The 19310-nt window shown below is 37.4% G+C and overlaps 2 protein-coding genes across 5 annotated transcripts in view; one reads left to right on the forward strand and one right to left on the reverse strand.

Moving 5' to 3' along the window:
- The first annotated feature begins 1651 nt into the window (after window positions 1-1651).
- fignl1 (fidgetin-like 1) lies at window positions 1652-5776 on the forward strand. The gene is made up of 2 exons (XM_051651307.1): window positions 1652-1806; window positions 2871-5776. Exon 2 carries the CDS (start codon window positions 2888-2890, stop codon window positions 4871-4873), a length of 1986 nt encoding a protein of 661 aa, XP_051507267.1. The 5' UTR covers window positions 1652-1806; window positions 2871-2887; the 3' UTR covers window positions 4874-5776.
- Window positions 5777-11309: 5533 nt separating this feature from the next.
- Window positions 11310-19310, reverse strand: part of LOC127413840 (DNA-binding protein Ikaros-like) — a 30989-nt gene continuing 22988 nt past the window's right edge. For 2 of the 4 annotated variants that reach the window (XM_051651314.1, XM_051651316.1), the window contains 4 exons: window positions 17225-17392; window positions 16850-16975; window positions 15748-15873; window positions 11310-12882 (listed from right to left, as the gene is read on the reverse strand). In XM_051651314.1, coding sequence (XP_051507274.1) covers window positions 12167-12882; window positions 15748-15873; window positions 16850-16975; window positions 17225-17392 — 1136 coding nt within the window. In that variant the 3' untranslated portion in view covers window positions 11310-12166. The remainder of the gene's footprint in view (window positions 12883-15747; window positions 15874-16849; window positions 16976-17224; window positions 17393-19310) is intronic. The other 2 variants (XM_051651317.1, XM_051651315.1) reach the window with 1 other exon arrangement.

The raw sequence follows: 19310 nt of genomic DNA on the forward strand, positions 1-19310 counted from the left end.
GCCATTCTTGTTTGACTCACAAAAGGTGAACAGGATCTGGCAGAGACCTCCACTTAGCAACTCTGTTTAACAGTGTAATACAGCTGACGCTGTTGCTTCTCTAATCTACCAAGTCTGATACACATATAATAAAAAACGTATTCTTAAACTTATTCTTAAATGTATATTCCCACACTGTGCAGGTGTTGTTACACACGGTCTGCCACTGCGAGGATGATCAGCTGTCCTTCCTGTCTCCCTGTAGCGCTGTCTTAGGCGTCTCACAGTACGGACATTGTAATTTATTGCCCTGGCCACATCTGCAGTCCTCATGCCTCCATGCAGCATGCCTAAGGCATGTTCACGCAGATTATTTTGGTGTTTTTCAGAGTTAGTAGAAAGGTCTTGTTAGTGACCTAAGTTTTTATAACTTTGACCTTAATTGCCTATCCTCTGTAAGCTGTTAGTGTCTTAACGACCGTTCCACAGGTGCATGTTCATTAATTGTTTATAGTTAATTGAACAAGCACGGAAAACATTGTTTAAACCCTTTGCAATAAAGATCTGTAGTTATTTGGATCTTTACAAAATTATCTTTAAAATACAGTGTCCTGAAAAAGGGACATTTCTTTTTTTGCTGAGTATATATATATATATATATATATATATATATATATATATATATATATATATATATATATATATATATACACAAACACACACACACACACACACACACACACACATATATATATATATATATATGTGTGTGTGTGTGTGTGTGTGTGTGTTTGTATATATATATATATATATATATATATATATATATATATATATATATATATATATATATATCTTACTGTTATAATATAAAGATGTATTATTGTTGCCATGTTGTTTGTACATGACAAATTGTTCAATTAAACAAAAAAATTGTTTTTTTTTTTTTTTTACATGACCTTCACCAATTATGTGTGCATTAGATTGGTAAGAATATCCATTTAAAAAATATTATAACCTTGTTTTCTTTCTGACTGAGAAGTTGCTATTTTTATTAAACATATTTATTTTTCATGTATCATATATATATATATATATATATATATATATATATATCTTTGCTCTTTTGTCTTTTCCCCCTTTACATGTATTTCTTATCTAGCTTCTTAAATGATATTGCTAGTCATTATCAGAGGGACTTTAATTTTTTCCCCTTCACATTAATCTTAAAACAAAGAGGGCAACACTTTTATCCAAATGAGCAACATAACAAGCAATTTTTAGGCAAAAGTCAACAATATCTGCAAAATCGCACTGCCAAGTTCCCAGAGTAGCTATAGTACAGAAGCTAGAGCAGAAGAAAGAGACAAAGGTTTTTATTTTTTTCATTAAATAGTAAGTGCCATTATGCCTGTGGATTTAAAAAATTTTAAACACCTCAAAAGCCCTTTGACAAACGGGCCTGGGAATTAACAACCAATGATGTTGTTGACCACATTAAAACATAAATAAATGTTGTATAAAGGGGCTATTTTACTTTACTTTCATTTGTGCAAATATAAGGGACATGTTTAATTTGTATATTTTCAAATGTAGTTTAAAAAAATGTGTTAATCAATGCAAATAAATCTTGATTTTCTGTGTTTTCCCGTCTCAGCAGGCGATGGCGCTCGCGATCACGTCATCGAGCTGTGAGCGGCAGGAAGCTGCTCGTGCGGAAGCTTCATTCGGGAGGCGGGAAGTTCAGTCAAACTTGTGGTTGTGTTGTGTTTTATAAACATTACAGCATTTACACAAGAAACGTGCTGATACACGTTTAATACAGAGGTAGGTCACTATTTTGCTTGCCCAAAATAAAATACACACAGAAGTGTGTTTGAAGCTTGATTTGTGTTCCTGCTGACAGCTCACGTTATACATTTCAACAAAGCCATACTGTTACTATTCTGACAGTGCGTCGTTGTTTACTGAGATCTTGTTATCCCTTGTGACATTAATTGTGAAATCATTAGTTAGCACACTGATAACTGTTCATGTGAAACGGGGCTTTCGTTTATTGGTGCGTTCAGCAGATAAAGTCAAGAAGAACTTGTGTGAATGTGGTTAAAAAATAAAAAAGAGCGAGATCAGAATTAATCGAGCTTAGTTACGTTTACAGTTATCTAACGTTTTGTATAGGTTACCATTGGTACAGTAATGGTCAATTCAAACTTTTGGACAAACATACTCATAGTTTATTATTATCTACTATTTTCCACTGTAAAATAATATTAAATTCATTAAAACTATGAATTAACAAAAATGTAAGTATGGGAATCATGCAGTGATCAAAAAAATTATATAATAGTATGTTATAATATTATTATATTAAAGAAATATATATTGTAAAATAATAATAATAAAAAAACATAAGCACAATTTAGACTATAATTGCTTTGGAAATATATTTCAAGCATTAACCTTTGATCAAAAGGTTTTTAAAATTATGAGAAATGCAAATTCAGTTCTGAATGTCCAAACTGGCTGGTATATTAGGCCTACTTTCTGTTATTGGCCAATGGCTGCAGCAGATGGTTTTTTTATTTATTTTTATTTTTTTTTGCCTCATATAGGGGCAATAGTTTAATTATAGACATGATAAAATAAAAAAATAAAAAACTCATACATTTGTATTTTGTTATTTTTTTTTTAATGGGAAGCATTTTTTATTACTGTATTATTGTAACAAATAATAATTCTTGAAATAAATGCTAACTTTCTGTAGACGTAATTTAGATCTCATAAACGACTTTTTGTCTGTATTTTTTGCCAGGACTGTCCATGCTTTTGTCGTGTGGTACTTTTTTACTTCTATACATTATTAATTGATCTTGTGCCCGCTTCTTATGCAGGCTGGAACAGGCCAGGCATGAGCAGCCCACACCTGGACGAGTGGCAGAGGAGGTCCTTTGACATTTCGTCTGGCTCCTGTACACCTGAACAGACGGCCGATGCTTATCGGGCACACGTCCTCTCCATTCAGTATGCATGGGCGAGTGCTGAGCTCTCTCCGGCCGGAGCTGCCAGCCTGTTCAGGACCTACTCCGAGAGCTACGCTGCAGTCTTGGACTCGGACGACCCACGCAGAGGGCTCAACAACTACGCGGAGAGCGCCCTGCATCTGGCCCGCAATCAAAAGAACCACAGCGACAAATGGGAGTCATCCATAACGATCGAGAATGTGTTCGATCTGCCGTACGTGCAAAGGATGATGAAGACTGGTGCAGTCCCAGTGGATCCAGCAGATGTTAACATCACTGTTGGTGGTGAGGTCAGTGGGGGTGGGGAGAAAGACAGTGCTTTCTCTGGTCCTTCCTCTGGCTTAAAACGAGAGCCTCTGTCTCACGGGCTTGCAGTGCCTCCACCCAGAGCTGAGATGGGAAGGGGGGTCGGTAACCCACTTAGCAGTACTGTGGAGTGGGCCAGAGGATGTGAAGGAGCCCCTCTGTGTCCTCCCCTGGCACAAAATGCTCCAAGAGTTCCAACAGGATCTACACCCATCTTTGGCCACAACAATTTAAATTCCACAGGCAATGCTAGTTCTAGTGTGGGTTACACAAGTGGGCCTAATGTGCATAATCAGCCTGTGTTCTTTTCCTCCACAAACCCCTCCAAGAGGAAGAACTTCTACAGCTCAGGAACTGAAAGCAACAGAAGCTCATTCCCATCACATGGGGAGCAGGAACCGCGAGGTGGAGGACGGAGAGGAGAGGAAGGTGTCAGCACTAACTTTAGAACTGCACGGGAGCAGTTTATTGTTGACCAGCAAAAAAAGCATTCCCATCAGGGCCAGCGAGCCTCAGCAGCTAACGTTGCTACAATCACCAAAAAATGCCTTGGGGCAAATCGGTCACGTGGGGCCTTCTCCAAATTTGTCTCTCCCATGCCAAAACAAGAGGAGGAAAGTAACTCCAAGGACAACCCACCGGAAGATGCGCAGTCTGTTGACGAGCGACTAAAGAACTTTGAGCCCAAGATCATAGAGCTGATCATGAGTGAGATCATGGACCATGGCCCCCCTGTGGCTTGGGATGATATTGCTGGCCTGGAGTTTGCCAAAGCCACGATCAAAGAGATTGTAGTGTGGCCCATGTTGAGGCCTGATATCTTCACTGGCCTTAGAGGTCCACCTAAGGGCATCCTTCTCTTTGGTCCACCAGGCACTGGGAAAACCCTCATAGGTAAGTGCATTGCCTGCCAGTCCGGAGCCACTTTCTTCAGCATCAGCGCCTCGTCTCTTACTTCAAAGTGGGTTGGAGAGGGCGAGAAGATGGTACGTGCGCTCTTTGCCATTGCACGTTGTCACCAGCCTGCGGTCATCTTCATAGATGAGATTGATTCCCTTCTTTCCCAGCGCACAGACGGAGAGCACGACTCATCCCGTCGGATCAAAACAGAGTTTCTCGTTCAGTTGGATGGAGCCGCCACCTCAGCAGAAGATCGCATCCTTGTGGTTGGAGCCACCAACCGGCCGCAGGAGATTGATGAAGCAGCCCGCCGTCGCCTGGCCAAGCGACTTTACATCCCTCTCCCAGAGGCAGAGGCTCGGCATCAGATAGTGACTAATCTCATGTCCCGCGAGAAAAGCCAGCTTGAAGCAGATGAGATGGAGAAGGTAGTGCTAGGTACAGAAGGGTTTTCGGGTGCGGATATGACACAGCTGTGTCGTGAAGCAGCACTAGGCCCCATACGAAGCATTTGTCTTAGTGACATTGCTACCATCACAGCAGATCAGGTTAGGCCCATACTCTACAGCGACTTCCAGGAGGCTCTTAAAACAGTGCGGCCCAGTGTCTCCTCTAAAGATCTCGAGCTATATGAAGAGTGGAACAAGACTTTTGGCTGTGGTCGTTGAACACGGCAGTGTTTTTTTTATACTGATTGACCGTTTAATTTTACAGTAGTATTACTAAAATGTTGTGTTGGGGTTGTATGAAAATGCAATCCTTGGAAAAAAATGGATCATTTTTGTTATGAAGATGTTCTTGAAACTGACTTACTAAAATTATATGTCCTTAATATGACTGCAGTAATGTACTTCATATAAATAAAGATATATTAATACACACAGGGTGGATATGATGACTCAACCCAGCTCTCATCATCTTGTAAAATATAGTTACTTGTTACTGTATTCATTGCCTCAAAATTAGCATACCGCAGTTGTATGTTCCTGAAAACAGTTGCATCACCTAAGTGGAGCTGCAACTGTTTTCCCTCTAATACAGAGGAAATGTGCCAAGTTAGCACTAAAAGGGAACATGGGGTCTTGAGGCTGTTATTTCCTTCTGAACACACTTTATCCAAAGGGGAACTGTCAGCTAGTACAATGTTCAGGCAGCCCTACCCTCTGTGTTCACAGAATGAATTCAACGGTTATCCATGTTAACCTGCCCTCAGTCCTGTAGAGAAAGAGCATTGAACACCTTAGGGCCAACTCTTCCATTATGTTATCTTGGGGAATGGATTTGGAGGGGAAGTTGGGCAACACTGCAGGCATTCTGGTCTTATGATAAGAGTTACCCACAGATCAACTCTTGCAGTGCTCTTCCTGTCGCTAAGCCAATGTGGTCTCGGACCACGATGGTAAAGCAAGAGAATGGCTTTGTACCATGGATGGGGGTTTTAAAAATATGGACTTGAAATACTTAATCCCCTAGCGACAAGTCTGTTGGTTTAGTTTTGTCAGTTACACATTGTACAAATTGCCTGTAGAGAACTACATCGATTTGGAGTTTGTTTGCAGTGATTTTTTACCTTTTTATGTCAGAACAAATAAATGCAGTTTAACTGTCTGATTTATGATAGAGCGTAATTTTTCTAAACCAAAACATGAATTTAGATGGAGAGAATTGACCAGCAGAATAAAATGCAATAGTGTCCGCCCACTTTTTCAGCTGTCTTGGTTCCGGAAGTATTTTTTCCCATTTATTTTTTCCATTGGGTTCTCATAAAACCCTTCTTAAAAGAATTCTAAGCCGTGGACCAAAACAACCAGCTCCTGGGTGAATCACAACATTACAAACTTTGATTTGAAGCAAAAAAAGTATTTGTAAATCAGGCAAAAAGTACTTAATGTCTTTCATTAGGGAATGAACTAGGCCTACATGTCATGAGGCATTGCGAAGGTGTAATAAAAAATGTAAATCTATTGACAATGCTCTTTAAATAAATAATAAAAATAATATAAATATAGACTCAATATATTTAAAGTATATTGCAAAATATTCACATATGTACAAATATATTAGTTTAATAGTGTAGGGAGACCTGCTGAGCTCTTTTGCTGCAGTTTGTGTGCCGCGATTTCCTGATTGGTGGATTTTGTACCTTAGCATTATGGATAGTGTAGTTTTTTTTTACACAAAGTTGATTTAAAGCAGATAAGTGGCTTCAGCAGAAGCATATATCATTGATTAACCACCTCGGAGGTAATGAGGTCTGTCTTTAAAGGTTTATAAGTTATCTTTAAAAATCAGTTCCCCTATGAAAAAAATGAATGGGATTTTTTCTTTCAGAACCAGACTGCTGCACTTTATTGACATTTCATAAACCTTAGTACTTCCAGGTTTTAGAGAGAGTATTTGACCTTAACACCAGCCATGAACCTCACCAAAAATGTATGTATTATAGAAAATAAGCAGATAACAAATATACAAGTGTGGTTTGATGCACTTACTGGTGATGGATGGAGAGGAGCATTGTGGAGCTTTAATTGTGTGGCCGCAGATGGCATGAGGAATAAAAGTTGCTGGTCCAGTGGTGAGGGAACTCACCCTGGCCAAATCACAAAGCAAAGAATGAATGAATTTGAAGATGAATGGTTTTGGTCTGGTTACAAAATATCAATCATTTTTCTAAAGCTCAAATTGATGACATGTTGAATGATCATTCTGAGGACATTCTGTTTGTTTAAAAGGACTGTGGTTAATCCTGCCTTCCATAATATCCTTAAGAAAGAAAATCCACAAAGATTTTTTAATATCTCTTTCTCCTAAATTGATTAAATAGACAATCAAATATGCTATTTAAGTCTCCCGCTTCTCAGATTTTAATCCTGAGAAAAAGACCTCCTCTAGACTCCTATAGAGTTTCAAAACATATCTCAACAATGTCTCAAACTGTGCTCAGAGTTGCAAAGATACAGTCTGCAATCAAAAATCAGAGATGACAATATGAACTCAATCATTTCTCATCAAATTTTCTTAATGATCTTAGCTATTCCATCCACATTTTATTGCCTTGTGCTCTTGTAGGTTGACAATTGTCTCACTTGTTTCTATTTCTCCCAAAGGAATTCTAGGAGAAACATCTGAGACAAAGTTGATATTTAAGCCTAAATGAGCATAACTGATAATTCCATAAAGTCTCTCAAAGTCTTGCTACAATATGAAAGAGAAACTTCTAAAACTAAGCAAAAACTTTCCTCTCAGTATGGATTTTTAGTTGAATTTTCAGTTGGTTTTGAATTCTGTCACTTCATTTAGTGGGATCTTTTCTGAAAATTCTGTCTGTTGTTTTGGTATTTTATGCCCCTGCATTAGCATTAAATTTCCATTTGCAAACTATGATACTGTATGTGTTAAAGTGAAAGGGCTGTATTACATGAAACCTGATGACTGAAGTCTAGAAAATTGAAAGAGAGATGGCTGATTGATTTGTTTGGTTCTTCCTTGCAACTAAAAACATTTCTTACAAGAAGTAAGCCTGAACTGTTAAGACACCTCAGAAGATGAGTGGGATTTAAAAGTCTGATTCGATTCTAAACTCTGACTCTCGGGTTGTCTTCATCTCCAGCAGAGGCACCGATTATAGATTGTGCTCACATGAAATGAATCAGTCATGTAATTTTCATGAAACAATCTTAGAAAAACTGGAAGCCCATGAAAAAGGGTGTTATTTATTTTTCATCTTTTTGTCAAGCGGGTTAATGAATATTTTAAGGTTCTGTGGTTGGCCAGAGTGTTGAAACTTTGTAAAATTAGCCAGCAGTGCAAGGAGTGAGTCCATCCCTGAGGAGATGTGGATGGCTGTCAGAACAGCAGGGGTAGCCCACAGCTGGACTAAGAGGACAGGCACACAGAATTCCTCTGGAGCTAGGCAACACATTCTCGTCACTATATGTACAACTAATATTCACCTTAAAGTGATTGTTCAACTAAAAATGAAAATTCTGTCATCATTCATTAAACAAACAAACAAACAAAAAACAATACGGTTGAGCATGTAAAAAATCAAGACATTCTAAAGTAAGATGTCTGCTTTGGGCCAATCACAAAGTTCTGAAGAAGATGACTATGACTCTGCACCGTTTTAGACCTGGAGTCAAAAGAGATTTCAAATTGGGCAGACTACATTTGTCTATATACTATAGGAACGGTAAGTGATCTTTTACTTATGATAAATATCCTCTTTTGGGAACTAGGGATGCACAATACCTAAAGCCTCTCCATTAAATGACATCAAAGAGTTTAAAGATGAAAATGAAAATGAAAATTCTCTTATAATTTTCTCATGCCATCCCATATGTGTATGACTTTCTTTCTTCAGCAGAACACAAACAGATTTTTAGAATAATATCTCAGATCTGTAGGTCCATTCAGTGCAAGTGAATGGTGATCAGACCTTTGTGTTAACAAAAATCATATGAAGGAAACATAAAAGTAATCCATAAGACTCCAGTGTTTAAATCCATATATTCAGAAGTGATATAATAGGTGTGGGTGAGAAACAGAACAATATTTAAGTCCAATCTCCACTTTAACTTTCATTTTCAGATGTGAAAGTGAAACTAAACAAGCACCACATGTGACTTTCAGATGTAAAAGTGAAAGTGGAGATTTAGATTTAAGTAAATGATAAGAGGATTTTCATTTTTGGTGAACTATCGCTCTAACAAAATGTTGGTGCTGTTGTGTGAATGGTAGCAAGATGGAAAAAAGAGGAAAAGCGGTTGCATGTGTGAGCAGCAGATGTGGTAAATTTACAAAAAAAGGCAGTCTGGCAATTTGAGTAAATTTAAACAGGTTTTATGTGTGAAAGTGACTAGTGACTCACTCTAATACTTAAGACACTTTAGGGTGCTTTATTAAGTATAGTCTATGTGTCATATTCCAAGGTATATGATCATTTTGTATGATGAACAAAGTTTTTATAAATCCACCTTTCAATACTTCACAGTAGTGATCAATCACTTAAGGTTTTGTAATTGCCGATGGCTGATTTGATGCCATTGCTATACAATTTAATTATAAAATAAGATGTACACAAAGTTGCTAAAATTCAATGAGTATTTCTTTTACACAGTATTTACACAATATTAAAACAAAAATTGAGCAATTGTCCATTGACAAATCTGTTGGTAAATTTTGAAACTGAAAGGGTATAGTAACACTTCTGTTATTGGGCCACGGTTTATCGACCTCTATGCTGCTGATAATCATAAAATGGCCAAATATTGGCCAAGTAAGTGTAAAGTGTAAAAGTGAAGTGAGATTTTGGATTGAGGCTGGGGGGGGGGGGGGTTCTGGACAGATTATCCCTCTCATGCAAATTCACTTTCTCCACGGTTAAGTCCCAGTGAAGCGTGGGGGGCTCTGCATTGGCCACAGCTGCTTCCCGTTTTCACCCAATAACACAGCAGCCATCTGGATGTGTGTGTTGTGAGGAGCTGATGAGCTCTTGGGTTATGCTCTCTCTTGCTCTCTAGACAGATCTGCTCTCCTTCAGTTCACTCCATCTCTCTTTGGCCATGTCCATTATATGAATACTTTACACATTTTTTGTAAACAAGAAACACTGTCAACTGATGAACACTTGAATTAGAAACTGTGGCCTGTGAAATATTTTTTCCCACACTATGTGTCATTATTAATGGCATTTGCTAAAGCCACAGTGCTATAAATGCTGTTTCAACCCTATACATTAGAATGAGTTTATCTTTAATGTCTATGAATTTTCTCTAAAATTTTCAGCTTCAATTGTGTCATTTTGAAAGCAATTTGTCTTAGAGGTGAAATAATGTACATCTTAGGCTAATTGTCATTTACTTATAAACAAAAAAGTTGGCTCGCACAGACTAGGGTTGCTCCGATAACAAGATTTTGGCTTCGGTACGATACCAGTCCTGGTACCGCGGTATCAATACTAACTCGATACCTAGGCAACAAATAAAAACAAACTCAGATTTTTTATGAAATTACACAGAAAATTATTGACAAAAAGAACTGCATAAAGTCTTATAGATACAAATTATGCCTTTTCTGTTTTATTTTTTCTGGATTCCATGTTAAATGTTTTAATTTAATGTTATGATCAAATTGTGTTTAATCAAATACAGTACATACTGTAAAGCTTTAATCAAATGAAAATATAATATTATATATATATAAATATATATATATATATATAATTTTTGGTTAAAAAAAAAAAAAGATGCACAACAGAGCTTTATAGTATTAATGACAACATTAAATTAAAAAAATCTGATTACTTGAGGCTGCCATGGCTAAATCGCAACATGCTGATATTCAGTACACTTGCTTTTGTGATATTGCTTACAGATAATAATGCTAATAATATGACCATTTCATATTATATTATTGTTACTATGAGTATTATTGCGACTGCTTTGAATATTACACTTTTATACAGTAGTAATATTTTTCTGTCGTAATGTCTTCAAATTCACGCAATCAGTTGAATAGAGCTCTCATTTGAGCAGGACTTTTATTTTGAAAGATCTTTGAAGTTCGTCCTGTTTTTAAGAGTTGGTTATATCAAGCTTCCCGCAACTGGAGAGCTGTAATCTCCAAGCTGTAATGGAGAAAGAGTTCATAGCCGTTTATTCACTAAAGACACTGGTCTGTGGCTACTGTTGGACACACTGCATGAACATCAAGCATTAGCATTGTGTGTTGCGTTGTGTATGTGTGAAGGCGGAGATTCGCCTCTTATACTGTGGCTCGCAGCACATGTGACTGTATATTATTTGATTAAATGGCATCCTTCTGCTGTTTAATTATCACACTTGGCCATTTAGAGGCTTTTTTATTATTATTTTCAAATGGCCTTTTATTTGATCTCAAAACTCTCACATTACAATAATGTAAGGACTAGATATGCACTAATAATTGTGACATGCGTTTATGGTGTGTGCATTTAAACTTCATTCATAATTCATTAGTTGGATTGCAACTAACAAATGGTACAGACTCATCAAGCAATCGACATAAGCAATTTGATTTAAATGTTAAACAAGATTACCCTTAAAAAATTTGGTTGAACGAATGTAAAACATATTTTATTTTATTTTTGCAGGCATACACATTTTAGGATGTTGATGTAAAGATGTAAAATACTGTCAAACTATGTACTGTTAAATAAAATACAAATGTGAAATAAAAACATCTCATTTATAATACACACAGGTACAAGATGTTGTGGTTCAGTATCATAGATAACATAAGAGCATTTCAGTCATGTAGGGAGTCATGTATACACAAAATGGAAAACTCACGATATACCTTCACTGTAATAAATAAAAACAAATTACATTAAATTGTTTAGACTGCTTAGATCATTTAAAAATATTTATATTAAAAATTAAGTTGGTGACAAAAATAATATTAGGTTTTTATAACAGCGTGAACACAGGTAATTGAGAAAAACCGAAATGGATCAGATTATTTCACTACTACTGCAAATAATATTTTATAAATGTAACACAATATAATAATTTTATACATTGTGTTTTTATTAGCTTTACTGTTTTTACTATTTTGTCTTTGTAACTTCAGGGCAGCTAAAAGCATGTTTAGAATCTTGTATATGCATCATTTCTTTTTTCAATTCAATTCTTATTTTGGTTTACAAACTCACAGGTAACACACCACAGTATAAAAAATAGACAAGACAGTGAAATATATACTGTATGTACATATGTCCAAATCAATCAATCAATCAATGTCACATGAAACCTAAAATAATAAAAAAAAAAAATATTTCCAAACATCTGTTCAGTGTTTGGAGAGTGTCTAAAAAAATTACAAATTTTAAAGTGTGACAAGATGAATTGTTTACTCAATATGTGTGTACACATGTAGTCATGTATAAGTGTTGTGTATGTTGAATGTCTCTGTGTGTTAACTCAGAAGCGATGCTCTCCACGCGTGATATGCGAGGAGAACTCGTAACGGTCCTGGCTGCGGTAACCACACAAGTTGCACTCGAAGGGGTCTCGGAAGCCATGGCAACCCATGTGGATGGTGTACATGACGTGGTCCAGGAACAAAACCCTGCAATGAATGCAGCGGTACGCCCTCACCTCTTCTTCTCCGCTCAGCACCTTAAACCCCTCCGATGCTGCAATGCTCAGATCGATACCTGCTGCCCGTAAGGCCTCATAATGCCGCTGCTGCTCCTCTTTCACCACAGGCAGGCCTCCGTTACGCATACCTGGGGCCATATGATTGGTCAGGTAGATGAGACCACCTGCAGCTGCACCGCCTCCTCCGGCCACCCGCTCCTCGTTGTTGCTTTCTGTGTCAGTGGAGTCCTGGCCACTGTGGCTTGGGGAGCCATCCTTCTCCACTGAGACTGATTTGGACTTGGAGAGCAGAAGAAGATGCTCTGCAGCACTGTCTTTAGCTGACACGCAATTGCCATCGGCTGATTGCGTCTTGTGGAGATTGTAGGTAGGGCTGACCACCATGTCAGAGGAGCCAGGGGAGGTCTGAACCAGAGGCCGCAATGACTCTGCTCCCAGGTAACTAATAGCACTGTTGATGGCCTGATCAATCACATGAGGCTGCATTAGCTCGCCCGAGCCACCCTCAAATGAGAGCTCTGACAAACGATTGTCTCCTGTGAAAAAGAGAAAAAAGAGCAAATGTTTAACTGATTTGATAGCTAAATTTACTTTGTAAATGTAAATAGGAAGTCAAGTTCTGTCATCTACCTTTTTATCACTGTGCAAGCAATGAGGGTTTTATTTATTAATTTCATTGAAGCAACAGACTTTTCTTCTTTCTTATGATATAATATTTGATTCAACCTTACTGGTAAACTCATAAAAAAGGTTCATGTCTATATCATCTTGTAATCATAATCGGAATAGTTTAATCAAAAATTAAAATGCACTCTCATGTTGTTCCAAACCCATGTTACTTTCTTTCTTGTGCGGAACACAAAAGGAGATGTTTTAATGAATATCGTGGGCTGTCTTTTCAATACAGTGGCAGTTGATAGTGCCTCACTTATAAGCTTAAAAAAGGATCCAAAAGTTTCATAAAAGTAGTCCTCAAAAAAATGAATAAAAAGCTCTTTCTCAGTGTAATGCATGTTTACACAAGAACTCACACAAGTACAGTTATGTCACTGAAATCAAGCATTTCTCATCGCACTCGTGGACGTGGCTTCAAGATTTTCAAGAGTTTCTCACCAAAACCTATCATTTGTCTCAGGAAGACTTGGAATTTGATGCACGAGTCGCATGGACTACTTTTACGACAACTATGCATCCTTTTTGAACTTTAAAGTGAGACAATATCCAATGCCATTGTGTTGTGAAGACTGTGATATTCCTTAAAATATCTCCTTTTGTGTTTTTTATATGAAAGAATGTCATTCTGGTTCGGAACAACATTAAAGAAGTATATTATCACAGAATTTTCACTTTTTGGTGAACTATTCCTTTAAGTAAACACCAAAATGAAGAGATGAGCATAGAAATATCAAATGGACTTATTACTGTGATTTATATAATAACAAATCACATTATTTATTTAGAAAATAGTGTTTCATGACCTGTTGCGAGGCCCACATAGAACTTGAAAGTGAACTTTATGATTTGGGGCAGAAATCTGCATAATGGATTTAAATATGGTAAAAATGTGTTTAACTGAGGATTATAAAATTTTCCAAATCTTTTAATAAATGAACACGTGATTTATAAATCATGGGCATTCCAATTCTGCAGAGTTCTGAAGGATTTCGGGCTTGTTGATTGCTACAAAAGATTAAAGGAATATTCTGGGTTCAGTACAAGTTAAGCTCAATCGACAACATTTGTGGCATAATGTTGATTACCACAAAAATTTATTTTGACCTGCCCCTCCTGTTCTTTAAAAAAAAAGAAAATAAATAAAAACAATCTGGGTTACAGTGAGGCACTTACACCAGGAGCCAATAGGGGCCAATTTTTGAACGTTAAAATACTGTTTCAAAAGTATAACCACAAGATATAAACAATATATGTGTTAACATGATTTTAGTGTTATAAAATCACTTGCTAACATTAAAATCACTTACTAACATATTTCTGTGTAAAGTTATAGCCAATTTTACAACTTTGTCGTATAACATGTAATGTCAACAAATCCTTAAATGACTGTAAAAACAGTGATTTAAACAACTTTACAGCTCAAATAATACATGAGTTTTAACAGAAGAATTAATGTGTGCTTTTATAAAATTATAAGCTTCACATTTCTGCCTTTACACCCTCCAAAAATTGGCCCCATTCACTTCCATTGTAAGTACTGTACCTCACTGTAACCTTGATTATTTATTTATTTATTTATTTAAAGTAAAGGAGGGACGATTCAAAATAAATTTTTGTGGTAATCAATATTTTGCCACAAATACTGTTGATTGAGCTTAACTTGTATTGAACCTGGAATATTTCTTTAAAATGCAATGCAGTATATACACCGATCAGCCACAACATTAAAACCACCTGCCTAATATTGTGTAGGCCCCCCTCGTGCCGCCAAAACAGCGCCAACCCGCATCTCAGAATAGCATTCTGAGATTATATTATTCTCACCACAATTGTACAGAGCGGTTATCTGAGTTACTGTAGACTTTGTCAGTTTGAACCAGTCTGGCCATTCTCTGTTGACCTCTCTCATCAACAAGGTATTTTCATCCGCAGAACTGCCCCTCACTGGATGTTTGTTGTTTTTGGGACCATTCTGAGTAAATTCTAGAGACTGTTATGTGTGAAAATCCCAGGAGATCAGCAGTTACGAAATACTCAAACCAGCCCATCTGGCACCAACAATCATGCCACAGTCTAAATCACTGAGATCACATTCTGATGGTTGATGTGAACATTAACTGAAGCTCTGCATGATTTTATGCACTGCACTGCTGCCACATGACAGTCTGCACAACAGTCTCTAGAATTTACTCCGAATGGTGCAAAAAACAAAAAAACATCCAGTGATAGGCAGTTATGTGGACGGAAATGTCTTGTTGATGAGAGAGGTCAACAGAGAATGGTCAGACTGGTTTGAACTGACAAAGTCTACGGTAACTCAGATAACCGCTCTGTACAATTGTGTTGAGAAGAATATAATCTCATAATGCTGTTCTGAGATGCGGGTTAGCGCTGTTTTGGCGGCACGAGGGGGACTACACAATATTAGGCAGGTGGTTTTAATGTTGTGGCTGATCGGTGTATATATGTAGTTGAAAGACATCTTAAAACAATTAGCAACAAACAAATTCATTATTCTTTTATTTATGTGAACTCATCAAATGGAAGGAAATGTGGGGGCTCCCAATCATTGCACTGTTCTGTAATTTCTTTTCTTATTTCCAACTTTCTTCAGTGATATAAAATAAATGCTATGATAATTATTTCAAGTTGATCTGATTTGCAAAGTATCATTGCTCTAATAACTTCTGCTATGTATACAAAGAAAAGCAAACTTCAACTCTTACCCACAAACCTCTGTGGCATAGAGCTCTTACGCTTAGCTACATTGTTAGCTATCCTGTCTAGCACCAAGGCCCTCTCAGATGCAGACATGTCTTCCCTCTGCATATTCTGGCTGTTCTCTTCCTTCACTATGGAAAGACAAAGAAACCATACATAAGATTCAAATACTCATATCTAACCTGAGCCCATCCTCTGAAAAAATCTTTAGTATTGTGAAGAATTTTGTACAATCACAACATTGTAGATAATAATGTGCTTTCAATCGTTTTATTAAGATATGTCATATTCTAATCTCTGCCTTGAACTAGTTTGTTTGTGCTCAATTGTTCAATTATGGCTCTGAAAATATGAATGGCAATATTTGGGCAGGGACACCAGGAAGGAATGGAATGACGGTAGTTGTACTTCAACTGTTGACCTTAAATTTGCAGTAATTTTGGATTGTACTTTTTTCTGAGTAAATTAAAAGAAAGCATAACCCAGACACTTTCTTAAATGACATCTGAGCCATAAAATGCAAACAACAGGTCATGTGTCAGCCACATTTCATCTATATTCTTTTTTTATTTTATTATTATTATTTATTTTTTTATCCCCTTTTTCTCCCAGTTTGGAATGCCCAATTCCCACTACTTAGTAGGTCCTCGTGGTGGTGCTGTTACCTCAATCCAGGTGGCGGAGGACAATTCTCAGTTGCCTCCGCTTCGGAGACTGCCAATCTGCACATCTTATCACGTGGCTCGCTGTGCATGACACTGAGGAGACTCACAGCATGTGGAGGCTCATGCTACCCTCCGCGAACCACGCACAACTTACCATGTACCCAATTGAGAGTGAGAACACCTAATCACGACCACGAGGAGGTTACCCCATGTGACTCTACCCTCCCTAGCAACTGGGCCAATTTGGTTGCTTAGGAGACCTGGCTGGAGTCACTCAGCACACCCTGGATTCGAACTCGCGACTCTAGGGGTGGTAGTCAACGTCAACTCACTGAGCTACCCAGGCCCCCTTTCATCTATATTCTTAATATTTGCTATGGTAACTTCAAAAAGGTCAGTGGAATGAGTGGGAAGGCTAGAGAGTATTCTGGTGTTCACAGACCTGTATAAATGCTGTTCTGAAGGCCCATGCACTGCAGGTAGTTGTGACATCTTTCCTTGTGTTCCTCCAGCGAACTCCGTTGCTTGTAACTGCGCCCACAGTATGCGCACTTATGGGGTTTTCCGACTGTCAGTTCAAAATATAAACAACATCTGCTCAATCACGCGATCAAATTTAGCCATTGTTGTTTCCACTGGAATATAAAGTCATACATGTATTGTGGCTCATATGATCTATGTTGATTCAGCGATATGAAATGACAAGAAATTACAAATAACTGTGCAGGTTTGAAATGTGAAACTAAGGCAGATAGACACTTTACATGCCGTCTAAATAATCCCAGCTATCATATCAGGTGACAAGAGCATAAGTTACCTGAGTGAGTGCGCAGGTGACCAGTAAGGGCATCTCTACGGCGGCAAGCATAGTTACACAGGTGACATTTGAAGGGTTTCTCGCCAGAGTGGAGTTTGATGTGTCGAAGCAGGTTGCCTTTCTGAGTGAAGGAGGCACCGCACTGGTTACACTGAAATGGCCTCTCTCCTGCAAGAAAGACAATACATAACTTATGTTGCACCTTTAATTAGCACAGGATTTTTTTCTTTTTCTTGTCTGTAGAAGTACTACAGGAAGTGCATTCTGCACATGAAGTGTGATGACTAAAGAACTGCATTTTTTTTTTTTACTGCTTTAGTCTTTCAGTACATTCTTCTTTTTCAGGGACTTTACGTGCAATACAATGGCCCAAAAAAAGTAGTTGGACACTTAAAATATATGAGTGGCTTTGCATTTGATAACAAAGTGGTATTTTATATACAAGTTATCACACTTTCAAGCAAAACATTTTAAAAGAAGTTTTTAAGGCTTTAAATTATAAAATAAAATTATAAAAATAGTTAAATGGAAAAAAAATAATAATAAAATAGTACTTAATCAATATTTAATGTGATGAACTACACCTGTGGTTACTCTGCTGGGCACCTGTGTCAACTTGCTATATTTCAGGCCACACCCACACTAATCCACTTAAGGCTGTGTCTCGTTTGGAAGACTGCATCCTCCGGAGGTCGCATTTGCCGGCCGCATATGTCATCGAGGCTCATTTTAGAAAAGCGAGTAGGACACGTCGAATGCAGCCTTCGAATGCGACCTTCTTTCATGGAAATTCGAAGGATGCATGAGGTGTATCCTTCGTGGGCACTCACAACCCACAATTCTTTGCTTCAATGGAAAAGTCTAAAAAAAATTACGCCAATTTGCCCATAAATATGATGTTCAAACGCAAGGAATGTTAATTCCCAAGTTGAAGTACCTCAGTAGATGGGTGCAGAGTATATAATATGTATAATTATATTAATATATAATTAAAATAAAGTATTAGACTAAAAGTTCACCTGTAAAATCTATTTTCTTTTCTCTTTACATCATTACAACTCTCCTAAAATGTACCTCATACATTCCCTTCCAGAGGGACTTTATTCCCTTCTCACTCAAAGCGCTCGCACTTGTTAAAGAGTGGTGTGCTGTTATAGCAACCATGTTACCTTCCGTTTCCATTTGTCCTATGAAGGCCATCTCGTTTAAACGAGATTTGTTTAAAGGAGGACGCTCGGTATACTGCAGCCTTCAAAGGACGTGTCCTAACTAGCACGCAGCCTTCCAAACTAGACATAGCCTAAATTTGTAAACTCCATTTATAGTTTCCGAACATCATCATTTTTCCAAAGTATGGGTCATGGGGAGCGTTTCAAAACTCCATGCCATTCTAGTGTGGATGAGAGGCGTAAATGTAGGGAAATTGTGTTTTCAAATGGAATTGTATTAGGCAGCATCCACACTAATCAGTTTAAGTTTGAAAACTCAAAAGTGTTTTTTTTTTTTCTAAACTCGTTTTTGAAAGTCTTTGTTTATGGTGGAGGAAAACGCCATTCTATAGTGGATGAGAGGCGTATATGTAGCGAAATTAATGCGTTTTCAAATGAAAATAATTTTGTCCACGTCCACTCTAATCCATTTAAGTTTCTCAGTCTGATGTTTCGTATTGTTATCGTTCTCCAAATTATGCGGTTATGCAGAGCGTTTTTTGTAAGTCTCCGTTTTCGTGGAGGAAATCGGCATTCGAATGTGTAAATGAGAAGTAAACGTAGCAAAATTTATGCGTTTTCAAGTGACCACACTATCTGTTTTAAGTTTGAAAATTGTTTTCAGTTTCATAACATCAGTTTTCCAAAGTATACGTTTATGGAGAGTGTTTTTAAAAGTTTCCGTTTTCAGTGCCGTTCCAGTGTGGATGAGAGCCGTAAACGTAGCGAAATTAGTGTGATATAATTAGTGTGATTAAAATTGCTTCTAAAGGTCCATTCTAAAGGAATTAAATATATTCATAAAGAAATGTAAGGGGAGAGTGACTGATTGTTGTACTTTCAAATCTATAAAAGTTATATAAACACCTTTTGGTCTA

This window comes from Myxocyprinus asiaticus, chromosome 23 (genome assembly GCF_019703515.2).
Source record: "Myxocyprinus asiaticus isolate MX2 ecotype Aquarium Trade chromosome 23, UBuf_Myxa_2, whole genome shotgun sequence".
Classification (NCBI taxonomy): Eukaryota; Metazoa; Chordata; class Actinopteri; order Cypriniformes; family Catostomidae; genus Myxocyprinus; species Myxocyprinus asiaticus.